The sequence below is a fragment of the Salvelinus alpinus genome, chromosome 3 (genome assembly GCF_045679555.1).
Source record: "Salvelinus alpinus chromosome 3, SLU_Salpinus.1, whole genome shotgun sequence".
NCBI lineage: Eukaryota > Metazoa > Chordata > Actinopteri > Salmoniformes > Salmonidae > Salvelinus > Salvelinus alpinus.
In genome coordinates this window covers 27623353-27650677 of record NC_092088.1, presented here as the reverse complement: position 1 = coordinate 27650677, position 27325 = coordinate 27623353, and the positions used below count along the sequence as shown (strand labels likewise).

The window sequence follows — 27325 nt, the reverse complement described above, 5'->3', positions numbered from 1 at the left end:
GATGTCCCTGGGACAAACTGGGAACTAAACAATAAACTCCAGGGGACAATGACACAATGTCCTTAAAACATCATTGGGCATGTCTCCAGGACAAACTGGGAACTAGACAAAATCTCCAGGGGACCATGATAAAATGTCCTTGGGGACGTCCCCCAGAAATCAGGGAACCAGACAAAACTTCCTGGGGACCATTACACAATGTCCTGCTGACCATTTTGTGTCGTCCTAACAACTCATTATTGTTTGCAGAGTAGTTAGCTTTACGTTTAGTCATTTTCAGCTGTGTCGGGTTTTATCTAACTAGCTAAGGCTGGGTAGTTCTGGCTGTGTGAAAAACTGATAGCGACTGTTTTGAAGCCAAGAATAAACCAAATCAAATCAAAATGTATTTGTCACATGCGCCGAATACAACGGGTGTAGACCTTATAGTGAAATGCTTATTTACAAGCCCTTGACCAACAATGCAGTTTTAAGAAAAATACCTAAAATAACAAGAAATAAAAGTGCCAAATAATTAAGAGCAGCAGTAAAATAACAATAGCGAGACTATATACAGGGGGTACCGGTACAGAGTCAACGCGTGGGGCACCGGTTAGTCAAGGTAATTGAGGTAATATATACATATAGGTAGAGTTATTAAAGTGACTTATGCATAGATAATAACAGAGTAGCAGCAGCGAATACTTACAACTGTAGCTACAGAATGACTTGCACAATCACTGTGTTAGTCTGGATCATAGGGTCAGCAAGTTAGCAATGGATGTACCACCAGTCAAGAAGAGAGTGCAAAAAAGAGGTTCTTGGCAACTGCCCGCACATCACCGCTGGCAAATTTACTTTCTACTTAGATGTCTTTAACTTCATCACAGTGATTATGGGTCATGAAGGTGTTCCATTTGTTAAGACCTTGTTCGGTGCTATCATGATCATGGCAGGAGAGTGACAGCCATGAACAGACAGACAGGCAGAGAGGGAGAGAGAGGCTACAAACCAACAGGTAAGATAGTGAGAAGTGCCTTTCCAAGCTCATAGAGTTCATAGACTGATGATCTGTCATAGTGTGAATCAAGCTGAATTATCATATATGATCTCTGATGAAATGATAGCAGCTTAAAGAGATTCTCCGGTACTTTTGTATACTTTTTAGCCAGTAGTTCCGAAAGTAGTACTCACGAGACAAACGTGGTCCCCGAAAATTGCGTACTACATCACATATGTGCAGATATGTGCACCACGTCATTGCAATTGCATCTTGCTAGCTGTCACTCAAATGGCAAGGGGGCTGAAGCTCATTGGCTGAAACTCGAATTGCTAAGGGGCTGGCCCACATGGAGAAACATTTTGGGAAAATGGCACCCCACAGCTTCCAGGAGGTTTATACCAGGAGGTTTAAAAAATACTTAGTAGTCGCCAAAATTCCGAAGCATGTCTTTAAGTCTAGGGTGCATTGCATATGTTAACTTCATGAAGGAGAGAGGCAGCCATGATTATATTTTATTTTTGATGATTGTGGAGAGTGGAGATTGATTAATTTCAGTTTGAGGTTTCATGCCTTCCTTTTTTAAATTAAAATAGTTTTTAACTGTGCATGTCGATGGTTATAATTTAAGTAATAAGGTCGGAGGTTGGTGTGGAGTATGGCCAATATACCACGGCTAAGGGCTGTTCTTAAGCATGATGCAACGCGAAGTGCTAGGACATAGCACTTTGTGATATATCACTTTGTAATATATTGGCCATATATCACAAACCCTGATGTGCCTTATTGCTTTTATAAGCTGGTTACCAACGTAATTAGAGCAGTAAAAATACATGTTTTGACATACTGTAAGGATCGACGCTGGAGACAAGAAGCAGGTACAGGGAGTGAACATTTAATGAAACACGGACATAAAACAGAACAGGAACAGCGTCTGGACAGGGGAAAAATAACGACATCAATGCTGACACAGCCCTCGAGCGCCAGAGGGAGAGCCGGAGCAGGCGTGACAGTGCCCCCCCCCCCTCTCTTGGTGCGCCACCCAGCGTCCCACCTGGGCAAGCCTGACGGGCCGGCCGAGGCATGGGCGCTGGACAAGCTGGCTGAGGCGTAGAAGTCCAACGAGCCGGCAGAGGCGTGGGAGCCTGGCGAGCCAGCTGAGGTGTGGGAGCCTGACAATCTGGCTGAGGCGTGAAAGCCTGAAGATCCCGCTGAGGCGTGGGAGCCTGATGAACCGGCTGAGGCATGGGAGCCTGATGAGCTGGCTGAAGCATGACGTGGGGTGGGCGTCTGCCGAGCCAACCGGGGCAAGAAGACCTCTCAAGCCAGCTAAGGTGTGGAAGCCTGACGAGCTAGCTGAGGCAACACCGGTTCCATCGGCGACGGCACCCGGACCCGACAACACCAAACAAATCAAAAACCAAAAACTCCCTGTTGCTTCCTTTTGTGGTGTCAGCATTCTGTAAGGATCGACGCTGGAGACGAGAAGCAAGTACAGGGAGTGAACATTTAATGAAACACGGACATGAAACAGAACAGGAACAGCGTCTGGACAGGGGAAAAATAACGACATCAATGCTGACACAGGGAACAACCTGAGGAGCAGACAGAAATAGAGGGGGTAATCAACAAACTAATTGGAGTCCAGGTGAGTCCAATATTGCGCGCAACTGCATGTAATGATGGTGAAAGGTGTGCGTAATGGAGGGCAGCCTGGAGCCCTCGAGTGCCAGAGAGGGAGAGCGGGAGCAGGCGTGACACATACCCATGGTATACGGTCTGATATACCACGGCTTTCAGCCAATAAGCATTCAGGGCTCGAACCACCCAGTTTATAATACAGTATAATAACTGTATTTAACTTGGAAAATATTACGTTAGGTTTCAAGCCATACAGTATGTAGAGAAGCAGTAGTAACAACCTGACATAGGGGAAGTGAGAAAAATATGAGGAAATTAATCATACAATAGTAGAGAAAGAGTATAAAATATTTAATTGAATATACAGTATCCACATTAACAGTCACATTGGTATTCAGTACAGTATGAATGGCCAAGGTCCTAAGACTGATTGGACTGTAACAGAGTAAGGGCCTCTCTGCAAGGCACCCCTTAGACTTGTAAATGTGCCAATTTGTAAGTTAAGATTTGTCTGTATCCTTTTCTCAAAAGTCACTAGAAATTAGCATTTAATGCCAGAGTCGCTCCTAAGCCCCTAGCCCTGATAGATGTCACTCCTAACATGTATCTTCCTCAAATCCTAACATCTAGCCAAAAAAACGAATTTCCATGGGCTTCGTGGGTTCATAGTCTATACTCAGCGGGATGCCAAGTACAAAAAATCTATCTGACAATGGTCAGAACACTAACCTAGCCAATAGAGGGAAAACATGATGGATTCTTCCAGAGGGCAAAACTGGTTGAAATGATGTCATTATGATGTCACAGTCGGGTTGTATACAGGTTGGCATCCAGATAGTGACCTAACAATATGATGACATTGCCATGACGACTTGATCTTGAAATGAAAAAGCCACCCGTACCTACATTTAACATTTAAGTCATTTAGCAGACGCTCTTATCCAGAGCGACTTACAAATTGGTGCATTCACCTTATGATATCCAGTGGAACAACCACTTTACAATAGTGCATCTAACTCTTTTAAGGGGGGGGGGTTAGAAGGATTACTTTATCCTATCCTAGGTATTCCTTAAAGAGGTGGGGTTTCAGGTGTCTCCGGAAGGTGGTGATTGACTCCGCTGACCTGGCGTCGTGAGGGAGTTTGTTCCACCATTGGGGTGCCAGAGCAGCGAACAGTTTTGACTGGGCTGAGCGGGAACTGTACTTCCTCTGAGGTAGGGAGGCGAGCAGGCCAGAGGTGGATGAACGCAGTGCCCTTGTTTGGGTGTAGGGCCTGATCAGAGCCTGAAGGTACGGAGGTGCCGTTCCCCTCACAGCTCCGTAGGCAAGCACCATGGTCTTGTAGCGGATGCGAGCTTCAACTGGAAGCCAGTGGAGAGAGCGGAGGAGCGGGGTGACGTGAGAGAACTTGGGAAAGTTGAACACCAGACGGGCTGCGGCGTTCTGGATGAGTTGTAGGGGTTTAATGGCACAGGCAGGGAGCCCAGCCAACAGCGAGTTGCAGTAATCCAGACGGGAGATGACAAGTGCCTGGATTAGGACCTGCGCCGCTTCCTGCGTGAGGCAGGGTCGTACTCTGCGAATGTTGTAGAGCATGAACCTACAGGAACGGGTCACCGCCTTGATGTTAGTTGAGAACGACAGGGTGTTGTCCAGGATCACGCCAAGGTTCTTAGCACTCTGGGAGGAGGACACAATGGAGTTGTCAACCGTGATGGCGAGATCATGGAACGGGCAGTCCTTCCCCGGGAGGAAGAGCAGCTCCGTCTTGCCGAGGTTCAGCTTGAGGTGGTGATCCGTCATCCACACTGATATGTCTGCCAGACATGCAGAGATGCGATTCACCACGTGGTTATCAGAGGGGGGAAAGGAGAAGATTAATTGTGTGTCGTCTGCATAGCAATGATAGGAGAGACCATGTGAGGATATGACAGAGCCAAGTGACTTGGTGTATAGCGAGAATAGGAGAGGGCCTAGAACAGAGCCCTGGGGGACACCAGTGGTGAGAGCACGTGGTGCGGAGACAGATTCTCGCCACGCCACCTGGTAGGAGCGACCTGTCAGGTAGGACGCAATCCAAGCGTGGGCCGCGCCGGAGATGCCCAGCTCGGAGAGGGTGGAGAGGAGGATCTGATGGTTCACAGTATCAAAGGCAGCCGATAGGTCTAGAAGGATGAGAGCAGAGGAGAGAGAGTTAGCTTTAGCAGTGCGGAGCGCCTCCGTGACACAGAGAAGAGCAGTCTCAGTTGAATGACTAGTCTTGAAACCTGACTGATTTGGATCAAGAAGGTCATTCTGAGAGAGATAGCAGGAGAGCTGGCCAAGGACGGCACGTTCAAGAGTTTTGGAGAGAAAAGAAAGAAGGGATACTGGTCTGTAGTTGTTGACATCGGAGGGATCGAGTGTAGGTTTTTTCAGAAGGGGTGCAACTCTCGCTCTCTTGAAGACGGAAGGGACGTAGCCAGCGGTCAAGGATGAGTTGATGAGCGAGGTGAGGTAAGGGAGAAGGTCTCCGGAAATGGTCTGGAGAAGAGAGGAGGGGATAGGGTCAAGCGGGCAGGTTGTTGGGCGGCCGGCCGTCACAAGACGCGAGATTTCATCTGGAGAGAGAGGGGAGAAAGAGGTCAAAGCACAGGGTAGGGCAGTGTGAGCAGAACCAGCGGTGTCGTTTGACTTAGCAAACGAGGATCGGATGTCGTCGACCTTCTTTTCAAAATGGTTGACGAAGTCATCAGCAGAGAGGGAGGAGGGGGGAGGAGGGGGAGGAGGATTCAGGAGGGAGGAGAAGGTGGCAAAGAGCTTCCTAGGGTTAGAGGCAGATGCTTGGAATTTAGAGTGGTAGAAATTGGCTTTAGCAGCAGAGACAGAAGAGGAGAATGTAGAGAGGAGGGAGTGAAAGGATGCCAGGTCCGCAGGGAGGCGAGTTTTCCTCCATTTCCGCTCGGCTGCCCGGAGCCCTGTTCTGTGAGCTCGCAATGAGTCGTCGAGCCACGGAGCAGGAGGGGAGGACCGAGCCGGCCTGGAGGATAGGGGACATAGAGAGTCAAAGGATGCAGAAAGGGAGGAGAGGAGGGTTGAGGAGGCAGAATCAGGAGATAGGTTGGAGAAGGTTTGAGCAGAGGGAAGAGATGATAGGATGGAAGAGGAGAGAGTAGCGGGGGAGAGAGAGCGAAGGTTGGGACGGCGCGATACCATCCGAGTAGGGGCAGTGTGGGAAGTGTTGGATGAGAGCGAGAGGGAAAAGGATACAAGGTAGTGGTCGGAGACTTGGAGGGGAGTTGCAATGAGATTAGTGGAAGAACAGCATCTAGTAAAGATGAGGTCAAGCGTATTGCCTGCCTTGTGAGTAGGGGGGGAAGGTGAGAGGGTGAGGTCAAAAGAGGAGAGGAGTGGAAAGAAGGAGGCAGAGAGGAATGAGTCAAAGGTAGACGTGGGGAGGTTAAAGTCACCCAGAACTGTGAGAGGTGAGCCATCCTCAGGAAAGGAACTTATCAGGGCGTCAAGCTCATTGATGAACTCTCCAAGGGAACCTGGAGGGCGATAAATGATAAGGATGTTAAGCTTGAAAGGGCTGGTAACTGTGACAGCATGGAATTCAAAGGAGGCGATAGACAGATGGGTCAGGGGAGAAAGAGAGAATGTCCACTTGGGAGAGATGAGGATCCCAGTGCCACCACCCCGCTGACCAGAAGCTCTCGGGGTGTGCGAGAACACGTGGGCAGACGAGGAGAGAGCAGTAGGAGTAGCAGTGTTATCAGTGGTAATCCATGTTTCCGTCAGTGCCAAGAAGTCGAGGGACTGGAGGGAAGCATAGGCTGAGATGAACTCTGCCTTGTTGGCCGCAGATCGGCAGTTCCAGAGGCTGCCTGAGACCTGGAACTCCACGTGGGTCGTGCGCGCTGGGACCACCAGGTTAGAGTAGCAGCGGCCACGCGGTGTGAAGCGTTTGTATGGTCTGTGCAGAGAGGAGAGAACAGGGATAGACAGACACATAGTTGACAGGCTACAGAAGAGGCTACGCTAATGCAAAGGAGATTGGAATGACAAGTGGACTACACGTCTCGAATGTTCAGAAAGTTAAGCTTACGTTGCAAAAAATCTTATTGACTAAAATGATATAGTACTGCTGGCTGGTGAAATAGGCTAGCTAGCAGTGGCTGCGTTGTTGACTTTGTTTGAAAGTGTAGCTGGCTAGGTAACCTCTAACTGGCTAGGTAACCTCGACAATTACTCTAGACTACACAATTATCTTGGATACAAAGACGGCTATGTAGCCAGCTAAGATCAAACAAATCAAACTGTTGTACTGTAATGAAATGAAATGTAATACTACCTGTAATACTACCTGTGGAGCAAAGCGGAATGCAACTACTCGCTCCAAACCAAACCGGAAGTGCGTATCGTAGAGGGAGAGGCAATAGAAGTGTTGTTTCTTGTATTATTGTCTTTTGTGTCTTTAGAGGACTGCTTCACCTTAATGTCCCCTTTCCCTTTTCTTCTGTCCTTATTTTGTCCCACTTTGTCCCTTCTTTGTCCCTTCTTCTCTTCTGCCAACTAGACACTCCTTGTTAGCTAGCTAGCTTCTTTCAGGAATGTCCCTAGCAACTGCCTAGCAACAGGTAAACAACTTAGCTAGCTAAGAAAACGGTATAATTTTATGAAAAATTGTTACTTTTTCAAAAGCCTTTCTTCTTTGTTTGCTGCTTGTTTGGTCTCCTATTCAGTTTGCAGTTTTCTTTTGATTTTTTTCCGATGTACTTTACTCTAAAAAAACATTTAAATTTCAATATTTGTAGGAGCTCATCTTTTCAGTTACCTAGTTGTAGCAGAGACCAGTAGCTGGTAGGCAGGTTAGCTATATGACCTATTCTCAACCAAGCAAACCATTTTACAACCACAAATGTCATTAAGCCTTTAAGGAAGTATTGTCTAGCATTGGTTATTCTATCCACTGCACCAGAACCCTTGTGGGCAGCCCCGGGGTGTGGGCGGTACATATGCCTGTCCCAGGGGGGTCATCAGACATACCAGCCAGTGTGCCAACTCCCAGTGACATTATCAGACAGGCTAATCAAGCCCATGCTGTCACCACTCTGTAATGACTAATGCTAGCCATCACTCTCAGCAATGTTGCCCGCAGCGGGGAGGGGAGCGGGGGGACGGGGGATGCGCCGTTGGCACACCAGAGACTTAATGCGCCACACACTGTGGGTAGCAAACATGTGACCAGAACTGGAAAAAAAGGATTGAGAAGAGAATAGAGCTAGATGCTCGTGAAAACGTATGGTGGCTATGCTATGCATTATCGCTGCAAACATTACTGCCACTGTAATCATAATCATTATTATCATCAACAACAACAACACAACATCATCGTCTATATTTTGTCAAACTCGCATTTAGGATCAAGGGAATCCAATGAAAAAAATATTTGTCAGGTGCGGTCCAGATCGGCCTTGATTTGGTCCAAAATAGAAGTCTATGATTGGTTCAGATTACGTCAAGTCTGGACCAGCCTTGATTGGGCCCAAACTTGATTCAGATTTGCTCCGTTCCTAACTGGCCTTGATTGGGAACAAACTTGGTTCAGATTTGGTCTGGTCTGGACCAGCCTTCACTTATCCCAAACTTGGTTCAGATTTGGTCTGGACCGGCTTTGGTTGGGTCCAAACTTGGTTCAGATTTGGTCCGGTCCAGCTTTGATTTGGCCCAGAATTGGTTCAGATTTGGTCTGGTCCAGATCAGCCTTTGTTTGGGCTAAACTTGGTTCAGATTTGGTCTGGTCCAGATCGGCCTTTGTTTGGGCTAAACTTGGTTCAGATTTGGTCTGGTCTAGATTTGGCCGAAACATAAACATCTATGATTGATTCATATTTGGTCCGGTCCAGACCGTCCAAATTTGGTCTTGTTTCGGGGCATAGCTCATTAGAATAATACCTTGTGTGGTTCATTTTGACATTTCGGTCATTTAGCAGATGTTTTTATCCAGATCTACTTACAGTCAGTGACATGTAGATGTAAGTGTAATCATGTACGATTGATATTTGGCCGTAGAAACAAAAAGTATGCATTTTCAATGGCTGTAAAATACATATTTTCAACATCTGTAAAATATGTAAACTAAAGAACTGAAAATGAAAGTAGACCTCATTGTCCATAAAATACGTATGTTCAATGTCCATAAACATATGAATTTTCAAAGTCATAAAATACATATTTTCAACTTTCACTTAGAACTGAAAATGAAAGTGACTTCAACATATGTAAAATATGCATTTTGCTCACTGGGATACAGCTATGGTAGCGGTTTGCTTTTTTGTAAAAGAGAGAAACCTCTATTTGGAGCTACAAATCTAAGACATGAGGAAACTATATTATAATCACAATTATGGATGATATAACTGACTTGGTTGAAGACAACAACAGAGGTAAAGCATTCACACCACACCACTGTTCCATCGCTCAACACTCTGACACAGACAAGGGAAGTGTCCCAAATGGCACCATTTTCTTCTCTAAAGTACTGCACTAAATACGGAATAGGGAACGCATCCAACAATTTCTCCATAAAAGATTGTCAGCAGCCCAAGCTCAAAGTGATACTGGCAGGAGAATAAAAACAGCTGCAGCATCACCGCAAGGCAACTACAGAACTATCTCCTCACAACCGCCTCCCTTTGATCTCCCTAATCTTGTTTAAAGAAACTAGCGCGGGGCTCGGGCTATGCCGCCGTGGAGTACTGCTTGCATTGCAGCCTGTGTTCATTCCTAGCTGATATTATTCAACGTCTACAGTGCCTTCAGAAAGTATTCATACCCCTTGACTTATTCCTTTTAGCACATCTTTTCAAAACAAAATACATAAATATCTCATTTACATAAGTATTCACACCCCTGAGTCAATACTTTGTAGAAGCACCTTTGGCAGCGATTACAGCTGTGAGTCTTTTAGGGTAAGTCTCTAAGAGCTTTGCACACCTGGATTGTACAATATTTTCCCATTCAATTTTTTGTTCATTCTTCAAGCTCTGTCAAGTTGATTGTTGATCATTGCTAGACAGCCATCTTCAAGTCTTGCCATAGATAATTAAGCCGATTTATGTCAAAACTGTAACTAGGCCACTCAATAACATCAATGTCATCTTGGTAAGCAACTACAGTATAGATTTGGCAATGTGTTTTAGGTTTTCGTCCTGCTGAAACCTGAATTTGTCTCCCAGTGTCTGTTGGAAAGCAGCCTGAACCAGGTTTTCCTCTTGGATTTTGCCGGTGCTTATAGCTGTATTACGTTTATTTTTATCGTAAAAAACTCCCTACTCCTTGCCGATGACAAGCATACCCATAACATGATGCAACCACCACCATGCTTAAAAATGTGTGGTACTCAGTGTGGTACTCAGTGATGTGTTGTGTTGGATTTGCCCCAAACATAACACTTTGTATTCAGGACAATAAGTACATTTGTTTGCCACATCTTTTGCAGTATTACTTAATTAAGTGCCTTATTGCAAACAGGATGCATGTTTTGGGATATTTTTATTATGTACAGAGGTTTCCTTCTTTTCATTCTCTCATTTAGGTTAGGACAACTACAATGTTGTTGATCCATCCTCAGTTTTTTCCTATCACAACCATTAATCTCTGTAACTATTTTAAAATCACCATTGGCCTCATGGTGAAAGCCCAGAGGATTTTCCTTCCTCTCCGGCAACTGAATTAGGAAGGATGCCTGTATCTTTGTATTGACTGGGTGTATTGATACACCATCCAAAGTGTAATTAATAGCTTCACCATGCTCAAATGGATATTCAGCGTCGGCATTAAAAAACACACATCTACCAATCGGTACCCTTCTTTGTGAGGCATTGGAAAACCTCCCTGGTCTTTGTGGTTGAATCTGTGCTTGAAATTCCCCACTCGATTGAGGGACCTTACAGATAATTGTATATGTGGGATACAGAGATGGGGTAGTTATTCAAAAATCATGTTTACCCGCTATTATTGAACACGGAACGAGTCCATGCAACTTATTTTGTCATTTGTTAAGCACATTTTTACTCCTAATCAAGGCTTGCAATAACAAAGGGGTTGAATACTTATTCTCTCAAGACATACCAGTTTTTTGTTTTTTGTTTATTTCAAACATTTCTACTAACAAAATTCCACTTTGACATTACAGGGGATTGTGTTTAGATCAGTGACACAAAATCTCAATTTAATTCATTTTAAATTCAGACTATAACACAACAAAATGTGGAAAAAGTAAAGGGGTGTGAATACTTTCTGAAGGCGAAGTACATATATATATATATATATATATATATGAGATGGTACATAAAAAAAATATATATTTAATAAATTTTGATCATTCGTTTTTTACTGTTTTTTTAATATTACCAGAAAAAACACTAGTGTATCATCAATTGGCTACAATTAGCCTAGATCAGCTAATCAGGACCACAGAGATCACAATAATTGTCTGTAACAATATGGTCAGCGATACCAATTCTGTCCTTCCCTTTGAAACGACAACACAAGTGTTCATTTTTTTGTTCTTCTCAAAGGGTCAAATCGGGGAAAAACAAGGACGCTTTACTCTTGAGTGTTTTTTTCCTGCAGACACTGATTTCTACCGTTGAAAATTGACACTTGACAGTGACAGGGATAACTATACTACACGAATTCCCTGTGTCTGTCACAAATGACAACCGACGGTAAGAGTGCTATGAATGCTATTTCAAATAGGCTAACAATATTCAATAATGCAACACAACATGTGTACAGTACTGACAATCACTGTTTTTACAGACTATCAAGAAACCTACGAAACAAATTAAATTACAAGTTTGCTAGCGCACTTCAACACTTTTCTCAGACATCCACTAAGTAAACATCACTTACCTAGAAGCATGGTGCCCGGGTACTGTGATTCGTTTTTTAAACTCCTATCCCTTTGACACTACAGATTCCTGGTAAATATTGCCACAATGTTCCCTAACGTTCTCCAAAAGAAACCCACCTAAAAGAGCAGCCTATTTCTCTCCCACTCTTCTGCGCCTGACTCTCTCACTCTACTTCCCTCTGTGCAGTGGTAGTCTTTTGTCAGTCAACTCAATGACACATCGCTCTGCTAATCCAATCTGCCGCAGCTCACAGGAATGATACACATGCGCCTCAATTAAAAGCTTCATGCTACACTGATCAGTGTGCCAGGGGGAGAGGGAGAGACAGAGAGAAAAGAACAGAGATTAGGGGGAGAGGAAGAGAGAGAAAGCGGGAGAATAAAGAGTGAGGAGAGAGAGAGAGAGAGAGGAGTGGAGACAAGGGGGAGAGGAAGGGAGTGGGAGGGAAAGAGAGAAAAAAGAGTGGGAGATGAGTTGGTGTTGGCCAGCACCAACTGTTTCCTCTTAACCCCCTTCACCCCTCTTTGTCTTCTTTCTCTCTTGCTCTTGCCATCCAACTGGCTCTCACAACTATTCTGTTTTTCTTTCGTTATTCACACCTGCATAGTCCCTGCCAGATAGCAGAAACATCAGTCTATTTACAATGGCTTTTTAAAAACACACTGCGTCTGAACCCTCTCCACAATGCAGATGCATCTGTTTGGAAATAACGTAAAGTAGTATTAAAGAGCATTTTACAGGGTTGATTTAAAAAATAAAATAATAATAATTTTCACGTTGCTGAAGCAGAAAAAAAAGTTTGGAATGTCTGACTGTGCAATAAAGGTACGATACATACAGTGCATTCGGAAACTACTCAAACCCCTTGACTTCCTTCCATTCTGCTAGCAAACGTGCAATCTTTGGAAAATAAAATCGATGACGTACGCGGAAGACTAAACTACCAACGGGACATTCAAAACTGTAATATCTTATGCTTCACAGAGTCGTGGCTGAACGACGACATTATCAGCATGCAGCTGGCTGGTTATATGCTGTCTTGGCAGGATAGAACAGCGGCGTCTGGTAAGACAAGGGGCGCCGGACTATGTCTTTTTGTAAATAACAGCTGGTGCATGGTATCTAAGAAAGTCTCAAGGTTTTATTCGCCTGAGGTATCTCATGATAAGCTGTAGACCACACTATCTACCGAGAGAGTTTTCATCTGTATTTTTCATAGCTGTCTACATACCACCACAGACTGATGCTGGCACTAAGACCGCACTGAATGAGCTGTATTCCGCCATAAGCAAACAGGAAAACGCTCACCCAGAGACGGCGCTCCTAGTAGCCGGGGGACTTTAATGCAGGGAAACTTAAATCCGTCTTACCAAATTTCTATCAGCATGTTAAATGTGCAACCAGAGGGAAGAAAACTCTGGACCACCTTTACTCCACACACAGAGACGCATTCAAAGCTCTCCATCATCCTTCCATTTGGCAAATCTGACCATAATTCTATCCTCCTGATTCCTGCTTATAAGCAAAAATTAAAGCAGGAAGCACCAGTGACTCGATCAATAAAAAAGTGGTCAGATGAAGCAGATGCTAAGCTACAGGACTGTTTTGCTAGCACAGACTGGAATATGTCATTGGCTTCATCAATAAGTGCATCAATGACGTCGTCCCCACACTGACCGTACGTACATACCCCAACCAGAAGCCATGGATTACAGGCAACATCCGCACTGAGCTAAAGGCTAGAGCTGCCACCTTCAAGGAGCAGAACGCTAACCCGGAAGCTTATAAGAAATCCCACTATGCCCTCCGAAGAACCATCAAACAGGCAAAGCATCAATACAGGACTAAGATCGAATCGTACTACACCGGCTCCAACGCTCGTCGGATGTGGCAGGGCTTGCCAAACCATTACAAAGGGAAGCACAGCCGAGAGCTGCCCAGTGACACGAGCCTACCAGACAAGCTAAACTACTTCTATGCTCGCTTCGAGGCAAATAACACTGAAACATGCATGAGAGCACCAGCTGTTCCGGAAGACTGTGTGATCACGCTCTCCACAGCCGATGTGAGTAAGACCTTTAAACAGGTCAACATTCACAAGGCCGCAGGGCTAGACGGATTACCAGGACGTGAACTGCGAGCATGCGCTGACCAACTGGCAAGTGTCTTCACTGACATTTTCAACCTCTCCCTGTCCGAGTCTGTAATACCAACATGTTTTAAGCAGACTACCATAGTCCCTGTGCCCACGAACACTAAGGTAAGATGCCTAAATGACTACCGACCCGTAGCACTCACATCTGTAGCCACGATATGCTTTGAAAGGCTGGTCATGGCTCACATCAACACCATTATCCCACTTCCTAGACCCATGCCAAGTCTATGTCCAAGAGGCTTCTAAACAGCTTCTACCCCCAAGCCATAAGACTCCTGAACATCTAATCAAATGGCTACCCAGACTATTTGCATTGCTCCCCCCCCAATTTACACCACTGCTACTCTCTGTTGTTATCATCTATGCATTACTATTATCTCAACTAACCGGTGCTGCTTCACATTGACTCTGTACCGGTACCCCCCTGTGTATAGTCTCGCTATTGTTATTTTACTGCTGCTCTTTAATTACTTGTTACTTTTATTTCTTATTTTTACTCATTTTTAAAATTTTAACTGCATTGTTGGTTAGGGGCTCGTAAGAAAGCATTTTACTGTAAGGTCTACACATGTTGTATTCGGCGAATGTGACTAATAACATTTGATTAGATTTTTCCATATTTTGCAACGTTACAGCCTTATACAAAAATTTATTAAATGTTGTTTTCCCTCATCAATCTACACACAATACCTCATAATGACAAAGCAAAAACTGGTTTTTAGACATTTCTGATCATTTATAAAAAATAAAAATAAACTGAATTAATACATATACATAAGTATTCAGACACTTTACTCAGTACTTTGTTGAAGCACCTTTGGCAGTGACTACATCCTCAAATCTCCCAAGTGGCACAGCGGTCTAAGGCACTGCATCTCAGTGCAAGAGGCATCACTACAGTCCCTGGTTCGACTCCAGGCTGTATCACATCTGGCCGTGATTGTGAGTCCCATAGGGCGCCGCACAATTGGCCCAGCGTCGTCTGGGTTTGGCCGGGATAGGCCGTCATTGTAAATAAGAATTTGTTCTTAACTGACTTGCTTAGTTAAATAAAGGTTACATTTTAAATGTAAAAAAATAAGTATTCTTGGATATGATGCTACAAGCTTGGCACACCTGTATTTGGGGAGTTTCTCCAATTCTTTTCAGCAGATCCTATCAAGCTCTGTCAGGTTGGATGGGGAGCGTTGCTGCACAGCTATTTTCAGGTCTCTCCCAAAGATGTTCGATCAGGTTCAAGTCCGGGCTCTGGCTGGGCCACTCAAGGTCATTCAGATACTTGACCCGAAGCCACTCCTGCATTGTTTTGGGTGTGTGCTCAGGGTCATTGTCCTGTTGGAAGGTGAACCTTCGTGGCAGTCTGAGGTCCTGAACTCCCTGGAGCAGATTTTCATGAAGGATCTCTCTGTACTTTGCTCCGTTCATCTTTCCCTCAATCCTGACTAGTCTCGCAGTCCCTGCCGCTGCCAGGTTTCCTCCAGACGTGAAGCTTGGCATTCAGTTCAATCTTGGTTTCATCAGAACAGATAATCTTGTTTCTCATGGTCTGAGAGTCATTTAGGTGCCTTTTGGCAAACTCCAATCAGGCTGTCATGTGCCTTTTACTGAGGAGTGGCTTTCGTCAGGCCACTCTACCATAATGGCCTGATTGGTGGAGTGCTACAGAGATGATTGTCCTTCTGGAAGGTTCTCCCATCTCCACAGAGGAACTCTGGAGCTCTGTCAGAGTGACGGGTTCTTGGTCACCTCCCTGACCAAGGCCCTTCTCCCCTGATTGCTCAGTTTTTCTGGGTGGCCAGCTCTAGGAAGAGTCTTGGTGGTTCCAAACTTCTTCCATTTAACTTCTCTGCACATCATTTTCCTAAACAACCGCTGAATTGCAGGGCGCAAAATATTACAAAAAATATTTATAATCATGCAATCACAAGTGAAATATACCAAAACACAGCTTAGCTTGTTGTTAATCCACCTATCGTGTCAGATTTTGAAAATATGCTTTACAGAGAAAGAAATCCAGTGTGAGTGTATCAATCAATGCTAGAACAGCTAGCCCCAAATTAGCATGGTCACGAAAGTCAGAAAAGCAATAAAATTAATCGCTTACCTTTGATAATCTTCGGATGTTTGCACTCACGAGACTCCCAGTTACACAATAAATGTTATTTTTGTTCGATAAATATTACTTTTATAACAAAAAAACGCCATTTGGGTTGCGCGTTATGTTCAGAAAACTACAGCCTCGTTCCGGTGCTAAAAGTCAGAAGAAAATTCCCAGACGTATCAGATTCAAAAATATTACTAAAAATATTTATAAGCATGCAATCACAAGTGAAATATACCAAAACACAGCTTAGCTTGTTGTTAATCCACCTATCGTGTCAGATCTTGATAATATGCTTTGCAACGAAAGCAATCTAAGCTTTTGTGAGTGTATCAATCAATGCTAGAACAGTTAGCCTTATATTAGCTTGGTTAGCTTGGTCACGAAAGTCAGAAAAGCAATAAAATTAATCGCTTACCTTTGATAATCTTCGGATGTTTGCACTCACGAGACTCCCAGTTACACAACAAATGTTATTTTTGTTCGATAAATATTACTTTTATAAGAAAAAAACACCGTTTGGGTTGCGCGTTGTGTTCAGAAAACCAAAGCCTCGTTCCGTTCGACAAACATTCCAAAAAGTATCCGTAATGGTCGTAGAAACATGTCAAATGTTTTTTATAATCAATCCTCAGGTTGTTTTTAACAAACATAATCGATAATATTTCAACCGGACCGTAACCTATTCAATAAGAGAGAAAAAGAAAATGGAGAACTCCCCTCTCGCGCGCAGGAACTATTCAGAGGACACCTGACTACTTTTGAAAAATCTAGCTCATTTTTCAAAATAAAAGCCTGAAACTATGTCTAAAGCCTGGTCACAGCCTGAGGAAGCCATTGGAAAAGGAATCTGGTTGATACCCCTTTAAATGGAAGAAAGGCCAGGAAACACAGATTTTTTTTTTTTAAATATATCACTTCCGGGTTAGATTTTCTCAGGTTTTCGCCTGCAGAATCAGTTTTGTTATACTCACAGACAATATTTTGACAGTTTTGGAAACTTTGGAGTGTTTTCTATCCTAATCTGTAAATTATATGCATATTCTACGATCTGGACATGAGAAATAGTCCGTTTACCTTGGGAACGTTATTTTAAAAGAAATATATATGACCCCTAGCGTCAATTAAGAATGATGGAGTCCACTGTATTCTTGGGGATCTGGGCCTCGACACAATCCTGTCTCGGAGCTCTACGGACAATTCCTTCGACCTCATGGCTTGGTTTTTGCTCTGACATGAACTGTCAACTGTGGGACCTTATATAGACAGGTGTGTGCCTTTCCAAATCATGTCCAATCAATGGAATTTACCATAGGTGGACTCCAATCAAGTTGTAGAAACATGTCAAGGATGGTCAGTGGAAACAGGCTACACCTGAGCTCAAAGGGTCTGAATACTTAAGTAAATATGTTACTTGTTAGTTTTTGTAAATACATTTGCAAAAATGTCTAAAAACCTGTTTTTGCTTTGTCATTATGGGGTATTGATGAGAAAAAAATCCTATTTAATCCATTTTAGAATAAGACTGTTTTATTTATCTAACTAGGCAAGTCAGTTAGGAACAAGTTCTTATTTTACAATGACGGCCTACCGGGCAACAGCGTGACAGGGGTAGAATGACAGATTTTTACCTTGTCGAATCCAGGATTCGATCCAGCAACCTTTCGGTTACTGGCCCAACACTCTAACCACTAGGCTACCTGCCGCCCTGTAATGTAACAATATACGGAAAAAGTTAAGTGGTCTGAATACTTTCCGAATGCACTGTACATACCAAAAGGCTAAAATCTATTGGTGTGGTCGCTGCGTGTTGTACTAAGGCTGTTTAGTATTTTTACAAGAGGTTCAACATTTATTTTATTTTATAATTAATAAAAATATATATATATACTTTTGAGCTATTAAGTCTCTCATAGACTCTTTATTTCATCTATCCACAATTCATCCCATCCTATCTCCAGGGCTGGCTCGCACTATACGCGGACCACGCGCTGTTAATTATTATTATACTTTTTTTTTTAAACAGTCTTACTGTTCACAAAACACAAGGTGCAATTTCGAAATCGGGTAGTGCATCAGGAGTTTTCCTCTTGTTATGTCAATTACCGACAGACCTATCCATAAAGCATGACTAGAGATTATTTCAAGCATAACCTCCAAGGGACCCCATAGATTTTTTTATAATGTTTGAGTCACTTAGATTTTCCAGAAATCCTGATTGGAGGATTCCAGATTTCCTGCTTATTCCCTCCTGATTCCGGGAAACCTTCAACCGGATTTTCGGGAAAACCGAGGAATTTATTGAAAGTTCAGGGAATTTGGCAACCCTACACATAAGCCATGGCAAAATGGGTAGAAATGCAAAACTAAAAAAAAAAAAAAAAAGGTCTCTCCGCATCATGTAGAATTGCAGGAAATTAAGAGAATTTTGTCTAGGTCGCCAAGAGTGAGGTTCTTGGGGTTCTAAAAGGTTCTTGCGCAGAACCCCACATTTGTGACTAGTTTCAGGAAACTATGCGTATGTCGCACATCACTACTTCACAGGAGCGCCATTTGAACGTAAACATACATTTTTTTTTATCAAAATATGTTTTTTTAAGAAATGCCTTCTGGAACATGTGAACTTTCCTGTGCCTTAATAACAAACTTATATTCCATCCATAAATACAAATAAAATGGTTAAATTACGAGCCTAGTTGCTTTAGTCACGGAAAAACACAGGAACCTCCCTGCTAGCCATGATTAGCTAAGATAATGGATGGTCTGGACACGCCGAGAGATGAATTTGGATTGGTCTGCCATGTAGCATGATTCTGTCTATAAAGTTAGCTGTTCAGTATGTGTTGATATGTCCTCTCTATCGTGCCGTTTTTTGTAAGATATAACGTTAGCCATCGAGAACTACAAAAGTTTTGCTGCTTTTCTCAACAACGTCGATGCCCTGAATTTAGCAGGCGCTATGAACAGATCAGTTGCAAAAAGTGATGGGTTCATCCACATCTTGGCCATGTTCTGTTATAATCTCCACCCGGCACAGCCAGAAGAGGACTGGCCACCCCTCATAGCCTGGTTCCTCTCTAGGTTTCTTCCTAGGTTTTGGCCTTTCTAGGGAGTTTTTCCTAGCCACTGTGCTTCTACACCTTCATTGCTTGTTGTTTGGGGTTTTAGGCTGGGTTTCTGTACAGCACTTTGAGATATCAGCTGATGTAAGAAGGGCTATATAAATAAATTTGATTTGATGGGTTACTTTCTGCACATGCCACGGTCAGTGTAAACCGTACAAACAAAACTCAGTTAAATGGTTCCAGTCTGCCGTGAAGCATTCATCCATGTATACGGTAAGAGTCTAACTACATGTTGTCACGATGTTCGTAGTAATGATCGGACCAAGGCGCAGCGTACGTTGAGTTCCACATAATTTTTATGAAAGTGAAACTTAAGCAAATACAAAAAACAAAATAAAGAACAAATGAACCGTGATGACAATGCAGTGCTAAACAGGCAACTACACAGAAACAATATCCCATAACCCACAGGTGGAAAGAATGCTACTTAAGTATTTGAGACAACGATAGCCAGCTGCCTCTAATTGGGAATCATACCAAATACCCAATATAGAAAAAACAACCTAGAACCCCACATAGAAAATATAAACTAGACTAACCCCCCTAGTCACGCCCTGACCTACTCTACCATAGAAAATGGCCTGGTGGTTGGGAGTTTGGGCCAGTGGCTGATGGATCGCTGGTTTGGGTCCCCGTTTTTGACCTTGTGAGAGATCTGTCGACGTGCCCTTGAGCAGGGTGTTGACCCTGGTTGCTTCTGTGTGTCGCTCTGGATGGGAGTCTGTTAGCTGACTAATGTGATGTAGTTGTTGAGCGGCTTCACTGCAAATATATTGTAGGTTTTAAATATTCAATAAATAAAAAAATGTAAACACTTGCTGGCTTGCTAGTTAACGTTATGATCTGTGTAGTAATATTACTTGAATCAGAAATCCATTTGCATTGCTAGTTATAGCCTAATGTTAGTTAGCTAACATTGAACCTAGTTTGTTAGCTTAAGCTACCTGCAGATTCATACTACAGCTATGACAATGTTTTATTGGTAGTAGTATGAGCTGGGATTATGCCGGTTCATTGTTTAGCTACCTAGCTACCTAGCTAGATACATGTCTAAACAAAAGACTCCAGTTCGGCCGGATTATTACATGACCCATCAAATTAGCTAGGTGTGTCTGGGGTTGATTACAGCGATCTATTGTATTTCTTGAACATGCGTACATGTCTAGACAATCGTGACCCATCCACTTAGCTAGATGCGGTTCTAGCATTTCCTTCACATGACCCATCAATTTAGACAAGTGTGTCGGGTAAGCGTCATCTAATAATGATAAAATATTTATAAAATATGGACACTTTCTGTTTTTGATATTGCTACTATGCGAGTAACCACCCTACCGTTTACACCTTCTGTATCCTGTGCATGTGACAAATAAACTTGGATTTTATTTGTGTATATACAGTTTATACACTGTTGTTTACCACATGGGCACACATGTGAATTCTTAGAGAGATGGGTTGGACTATGGCTTAAGAGGGTGTGAACGATGCTGAATGGCTGTAGACAGAGAAGGGCTCTCTAGTAGGTGTACCAAACATTCAAGGGCCATTTTCTCAAAAGTGGGGTTACAAGTTTATTAACTTTCAAAGCAGAATTACTTTCCCATTGTACCTCAACTGCAGTGTATGATATACAATTTTCTAGCTCTGAGTTGCTACTTTTATCCAATGTAAAAAATACAATTTCAAATGTTGATACATAAAACCAAATCAGGGGGGTCGGTCACATTTGGTTAATCTGGCCCTGGTTTCGAGTCATGTCTGGGGTCAATTTTTAAAAAACTTTTAGGAAGGGGTCGAGAAGTGTGTGTGTGTGGGGGGGGGGGGGCAGCAACTAAATCTCATGGCCCCCAAAAAGCTAGAGGAGGTAGGATGCAAGGAATCGAAGCCAGATGAATTCAGAAAGATCCATGCTGTCACGGTTGTTGTTCTTTCCTAAATGTGAGTCTGATTCAGACCTGGACAACTAGGTGTGTACTTTATAGCTGATCAATTACCTTAAAGAAACATTGACTATCATGGCATGACTATCATGGCATGTACGCAGGCAGATTCAGTCCATATTTGGTCAGCTACTCTATTGTACTCGCCATAGAGTTGTTTAAGGCTATTACAATGATTCCAGACAAGGCTAGTGTTTCATTGAGTCACATAATAATTTAACACATTATCATCATTTCAATAAAGCTGAATAATTCCCCTGCTCTCCCTGAGCCTCGTTGATCTGGGAACACAAACATAAATGTCAGTGAGCGCCGGGGTGGACTTAGTCAGTGTGTGTTTGGTTGTGTGTGTGTGCGCGCGTGCATATGTGTGTGGATTCAGCCTGTGTGTTTTCGCTCTGGCTCCCTGTCGACCCGAATAACGGCGGCTGGGGAGGCCGACACTGACACACACTGACAGTTATACACTTGCTTTGAAGGTACTGGATTCAAATAAATCTGCAAAGTTGCCCCAGAGCCGAAACCTTGCTCCGCACGTGCCATCACTGAGGACTGGACCGCACAGCGGATGGGTACACATCTCCAACCGATTATGTAAACCAGCGTGTGTGTATGTGTGCGTGTATCCATGCATGCGTCGTATGGGTGTTCAAAATGTAAATTGCTGATGTATGGAAATTAATGTATTTCAGGAGCGGTTGAGGTTGACTGGTATAACCAAGATAAAAGGCCAGATGGAATGAGAATGGAGAGATGGGAAAGAGAGAGAGAGAGAGAGAAAGAGAGAGAGAGAGAGAGAGAGAGAGAGGGAGAAAAGAGAGAGTACTCCTGCTGCTTGCCTAACATAGCCATACGTACATAGAAATATAAAGTCAGTCACACACACGCACACTGATATTCTGACCTACAAATGACCTGCTGGAACCCAAAGTACAACCTCCATACACAACGTGAATCTTCCCATCACTCTCTACGCCCCCGGCCTTCAACTGTGGAGAATGGCTTCTTATGACAGCTCCCCAAAGGAGCTCCTCAAAATGTCCACCACTCTCCAGTCTCCACCGTGAAATGAGGCCAGACACCTCAACTCCAGCTGATAGATGTCCTATTTCACAGCCCAGCTTAATTTCCATGCCACACAATTCATATAGCGTGTGTGTGTGCGTGTGTGTGCGTGTGTGCAAGTGTATCCATATGCGTATGCGTCTGTATTGCAGTGGTACAATCTGGAGAAAATAAGGCAAGCTTTACATCCTTACTTTGTTGCTCTACCATGCAGCCCTTTTTTTCAGGAACTGTTGAGGAGAAAATCCATATCTCCATTTCTATTTCTAAAGGAGAATGACACATTGTTTCTCCCTCTTAAGCTTCTCCCGAATTTCTATTTGTATTATCTCCTTTAGAAAGTAAATACCTTCCAGGAAATTGAGGCAAAGGCAAAAATCGTCCCCATAATTTCTATAATGATTATTGTTGTCTGATTTTGCATCCAATTTCAAGACCCCCCCCAGTTGGTGATTTAATTAAAAAGAAGGGGTGTACAGGAGAGAGAATGGGTGCCTAGAACAGTTCAACCAAGAAAAGGGAAGAAAGCTTGTTCTTATTGGTTTATCAATAGTTGAGGTTTCTACTACTCTCAAGGATAATAATGTCATTTCATGACCTTGCATCTTGTCTCAAGAAAAGATATGGCTGAATTGTCCACAACACCCATGTCCACAAAGAATTAAAGTAACACCCACCACTTTTTTGCCTTCCTCTTTTTGGTTTTACTGGATCTCATAATTCTTGACAGGGATTTGAAGGACATTTAGCTTTCTAACAATCTACCATGCACCAAAGAAGAATGATAAACATTGTTGGAAACGGTTTTCCTATTTTCTTGGTTATCCTCTTTGGGCTAGGGGGCAGTATTTTGACGTCTGGATGACAAGCGTGCCCAAAGTAAACTGAAGAAGCTAGGATATGCATATAATTGGTAGATTTGGATAGAAAACACTCTGAAGTTTCTAAAACTGTTAAAATAATGCCTGTGAGTATAACAGAACTGATATGGCAGGCAAAAACCCGAGGAGAATCCATCCAGGAAGTGGGAATTTTTTGATGTGAGTGGGTTTTCCATTGAATGCCTATTGACTATGTAATGGGTTAGGGCCCCGATTGCAGTTCCTATGGCTTCCACTAGATGTCAACAGTCTTTAGACATGGTTTCAGGCTTGTATTCTGAAAAATGAAGAAGAATGAGACCTTTTGGTCAGGGGACTGGAGAAGCATGCAGTACTGGATTGCGCGTGTGACTGTGTGTGCGCTCTTCGATTATTTAGATAATTGACACCCTGAGGATTAATTATCAACATCGTTTGACATGTTTCGACAAACTTTACCGGTACTATTAGGATTTATTCGTCTGCATGTTTTGACCGCCTTTGAGCCAGTGGATTACTGAACAAAACGCGCCAAAAAAACAGAGTTTTTGGGATATAAAGAGGGAACATCGAACAAAACAACCATTTATTGTGTTCCTGGGACCCTTGTGATTGCAACCAGATGAAGATCTTCAAAGGTAAGTGATTAATTTTATCGCTATTTCTGACTTTCGTGACTCCTCTGCTTGGTTGTAAAATGTTTGTATGCGTTTTGTGTGCGGGGCGCTGTCCTCAGATAATCGCATGTTATGCTTTCGCCGTAAAGCCTTTTTGAAATCTGACAAAGCGGCTGGATTAACAAGATGTTTATCTTTTAACCAATGTATAACACTTGTATTTTCATGAATGTTTATTATTACTATTTCTGTCATTTGAATTTGGCGCTCTTCAATTTCACTGGATGTTGGCCAGCGTCCCACCTTTCCCAGAGAGGTTATGCAAATATTTGTTTATTAAATCTTATTGCTCATCAATAATCGTTTCATATCTATATTGAATAATAATATATTTATTTCATTTGGCACTTTTCATTACATGTTGAATCACAAAGTCGCTTTAAAAACAAAACAAACCGAAAACAATTTATTTCAACAAATGTAGGAGGATCTGGAAGTTATCATTCAGAAAGGTAATATCTTGAGCCGATGGAGCATTGATGGTACAGCCAGGCAGAGAGGTAGGGACATCTGACAGACAGGGCCCGGAGCTCTTCATCGGGCACCTCGTTGTCTTCGATGTTCAACGCTCCTCCTCCGTAGATCAGGCTGGATCGTCCACTACTGAAATGTAGCACCCACCTGGGTGATGCTTCGGCGATTGTAAAAGTGCCAGTAAGACCACCACACCTACGGGGCGAGCTTCTGCATCACCTCGCACCGCAATCATATCAATGTGGTTTATGCATTAACTTGCTTACGTGGTCTCTTATTATGGTCCTATGATTTGAATTGGAATAGGTCAATTACGCCCTCTAGCATCAATTAGTTGGAAGTACGGGTGGGCCCGCCAAGATAGCCACATATACTGTAGACGGGTTGGTTGTTTAGCAACAAAACCAACGAGTGTGCAACTATGGGGCAAAACAGACGGGGTTGGCTTAGATTGTTGAGAACATGTAAACTATATTTCCTCTCCAATGTTTATTGAAAATACAAATACTTGTGCACAATGAGCACTTCTTGTCTCTCAAACACATTGTTAGAGTTGCCATACTTGCATTGTCATGAAATCAGTCAAAACATCTCAAAACAACACATGGTATCAAGAACAAGCTAAAACTAGCTGAAACAAGCCACCTACGATTCCCCACACGGCAGCTTCTTGTCATTGTTGACAGTTCAGAATAATAACAATGGATAGCTTCAGGCCCCATCGAAGCTCGCACATAATTTTTGTGACATTGTCAGCCAACCTGTCTATTGAGTATATTGAGATAGGAAGTAAGGCCTACAAGTTATGGCAAATGTTTGGGATACCGGGAAGGGGTAAACTTTCTAAACCACAGGTATTACCCTGATTTTATTTTGTTTACCTGAAATACTGGAACCTTTGTTAACCTTGTATCATATCATTTTGGATTCTACAAATAAAATGTTTTACGTTTCATTAATCAAAGCCATCGTTTGGAAGCATTTTACTTTCTATTGGATTTATTTGATCTATCTTGCAACTGGAATACCGACGGCTATTCGAAAAAAACGCTACAAACACATTTTGTTGTCCACCCTGTTTTTACCTGTGGTGCATTGACCCTAAAGCAGTGAAGAATAAGTGAAAAATAGATGATTTCTCTCTTTCATCCACTCTTCAGTATTTCCTTTCAGAATGAGAAAACAATACAGTCCGTGGGACCAACCGGGTAATAGATAAAACCTCCAAGGGACCATAACAGAATTTCCCAATAACGTCCTAAAAAGGTCCAGATATGGTCCTGACATGGTCCTCGGTGACATCCTGTTTATTATCTATTCATAGTCACTTAACCCTACCTAAATGTACAAATTACCTCGACTATCCTGTACCACTGCAGATTGTTCCTCAATATTTACTAAACAAACTTGAGTAAAAAGTTATAAGAAGTACAGCTGAAGTCGGAAGTTTACATACACTTAGGTTGGAGTCATTAAAACTTGTTTTTAAACCACTACACAAATTTCTTGTTAACAAACTGTAGTTTTTGCAAGTTAGTTAGGACATCTACTTTGTGCATGACACAAGTCATTTTTCCAACAATTGTTAACAGACAGATTATTTCACTTATAATTCACTGTATCATAATTCCAGTTGGTCAGAAGTTTACATACACTAAGTTGACTGTGCCTTTAACTTCTTATGGCTGGGGGCAGTATTGAGTAGCTTGGATAAATAAGGTGCCCAGAGTAAACTGCCTGCTACTCAGTACCAGAAGCTAAGATATGCATATTATTAGTAGATTTGGATAGAAAACACTCTGAAAAACTGTTTGAATGATGTCTGTGAGTATAACAGAACTCATATGGCAGGCAAAAACCTGAGAAAAAATCCAGCCAGGAAGTGGGAAATCTGAGGTTTGTAGGTTTGTATCCAATATACAGTGTCTATTGGGTCAAATTGCACTTCCTAAGGCTTCCACTAGATGTCAACAGTCTTTAGAACCTTGTTTGATGCTTCTACTGTGAAGGAGGGGGGAATAAGAGCTGATTGAGTCATGGGTCTGGCAGAGTGCCACGAGCTCACTCAGGCGCGCCCCCGTGAGAGTTAGCTGCGTTCCATCGCATTTCTAAAGACAAAGGAATTCTTCGGTTGAAACATTATTGAAGAGTTATGTTAAAAACATCCTAAAGATTGATTCTATACATCGTTTGACATGTTTCTACAAACTGTAATGGAATGTTTTGACTTTTCGTCTGGCCTGCGCATCGTCAATTTGGATTTTGGAACTAAACGCGCAAACAAAAAGGAGGTATTTGGACATAAATTATGGACGTTATCGAACAAAACAAACATTTATTGTGGAACTGGGATTCCTGGGAGTGCATTCTGATGAAGATCATCTAAGGTAAGTGATTATTTATAATGCTATTTCTGACTTCTGTTGACTACACAACATGGCTTGTTTTGGTCTCTGAGCGCTGTACTCAGATTATTGCATGGTGTGCTTTTTCCGTAAAGTTTTTTTGAAATCTGACACAGCGGTTGCATTAAGGAGAAGTTTATCTAAAGTTCCATGTATAATACTTGTATCTTTTATCAATGTTTATTATGAGTATTTCTGTAAATTGATGTGGCTCTCTGCAAAATCACTGGATGTTTTGAAGGCAAAACATTACTGAACATAACGCGCCAATGTAAACTGAGATTTTTGGATATAAATATTAACTTTATCGAACAAAACATACATGTATTGTGTAACATGAAGTCCTATGAGTGTCGTCTGATGAAGATCATCAAAGGTTAGTGATTCGTTATATCTCTATTTCTGCTTTTTGTGACTCCTTTCTTTGGCTGGAAAAATGGCTGTGTTTTTCTGTGACTAGGTACTGACCTAAAATAATCAGATGGTGTGCTTCGTCGTAAAGCCTTTTTGAAATCGGACACTGTGGTGGGATTAACAGCAAGTTTATCTTTAAAATGGTGTAAAATACTTGTATGTTTGAGTAATTTTAATTATGAGATTTCTGTTGTTTGAATTTGGCGCCCTGCACTTTCACTGGCTGTTGTCAAGTCGATCCCGTTAACGGGATCTCAGCCGATCTCAGCCGTAAGAAGTTAAACAGCTTGGAAAATTCCCCAAAATTATGTCATGGCTTTAGAAGCTTCTGATATGGCTTTAGAAGCTTCCTAATTTCAGTCAATTGGAGGTGTACCTGTGGATGTATTTCAAGGCCTACCTTCAAACTCAGTGCCTCTTTGCTTGACATCAGGGGAAAATCAAAAGAAATCAGCCAATACCTCAGGAAAAGAATTGTAGACCTCCACAAGTCTTGTTCATCCTTGGGAGCAATTTCCAAACCCCTGAAGTTACCATGGTCATCTGTACAAACAATAGTACGCAAGTATAAACACCATCAGAACA

At 42.6% G+C, this 27325-nt stretch overlaps 1 protein-coding gene across 3 annotated transcripts in view; it reads right to left on the bottom strand.

The window, feature by feature from the left end:
• The window catches only part of LOC139570481 (zinc finger protein 385C-like), a 147817-nt gene that overhangs the window by 49461 nt on the left and 71031 nt on the right, over positions 1 to 27325 (bottom strand). The window contains exon 1 of one of the 3 annotated variants that reach the window (XM_071392374.1): positions 11523 to 11915. The exons of the other annotated variants lie outside the window; for them this stretch is intronic. Coding sequence (XP_071248475.1) covers positions 11523 to 11532 — 10 coding nt within the window. The 5' untranslated portion in view covers positions 11533 to 11915. Of the gene's footprint in view, positions 1 to 11522; positions 11916 to 27325 lie in introns of those variants that run through there. 3 annotated transcript variants of the gene reach the window in all.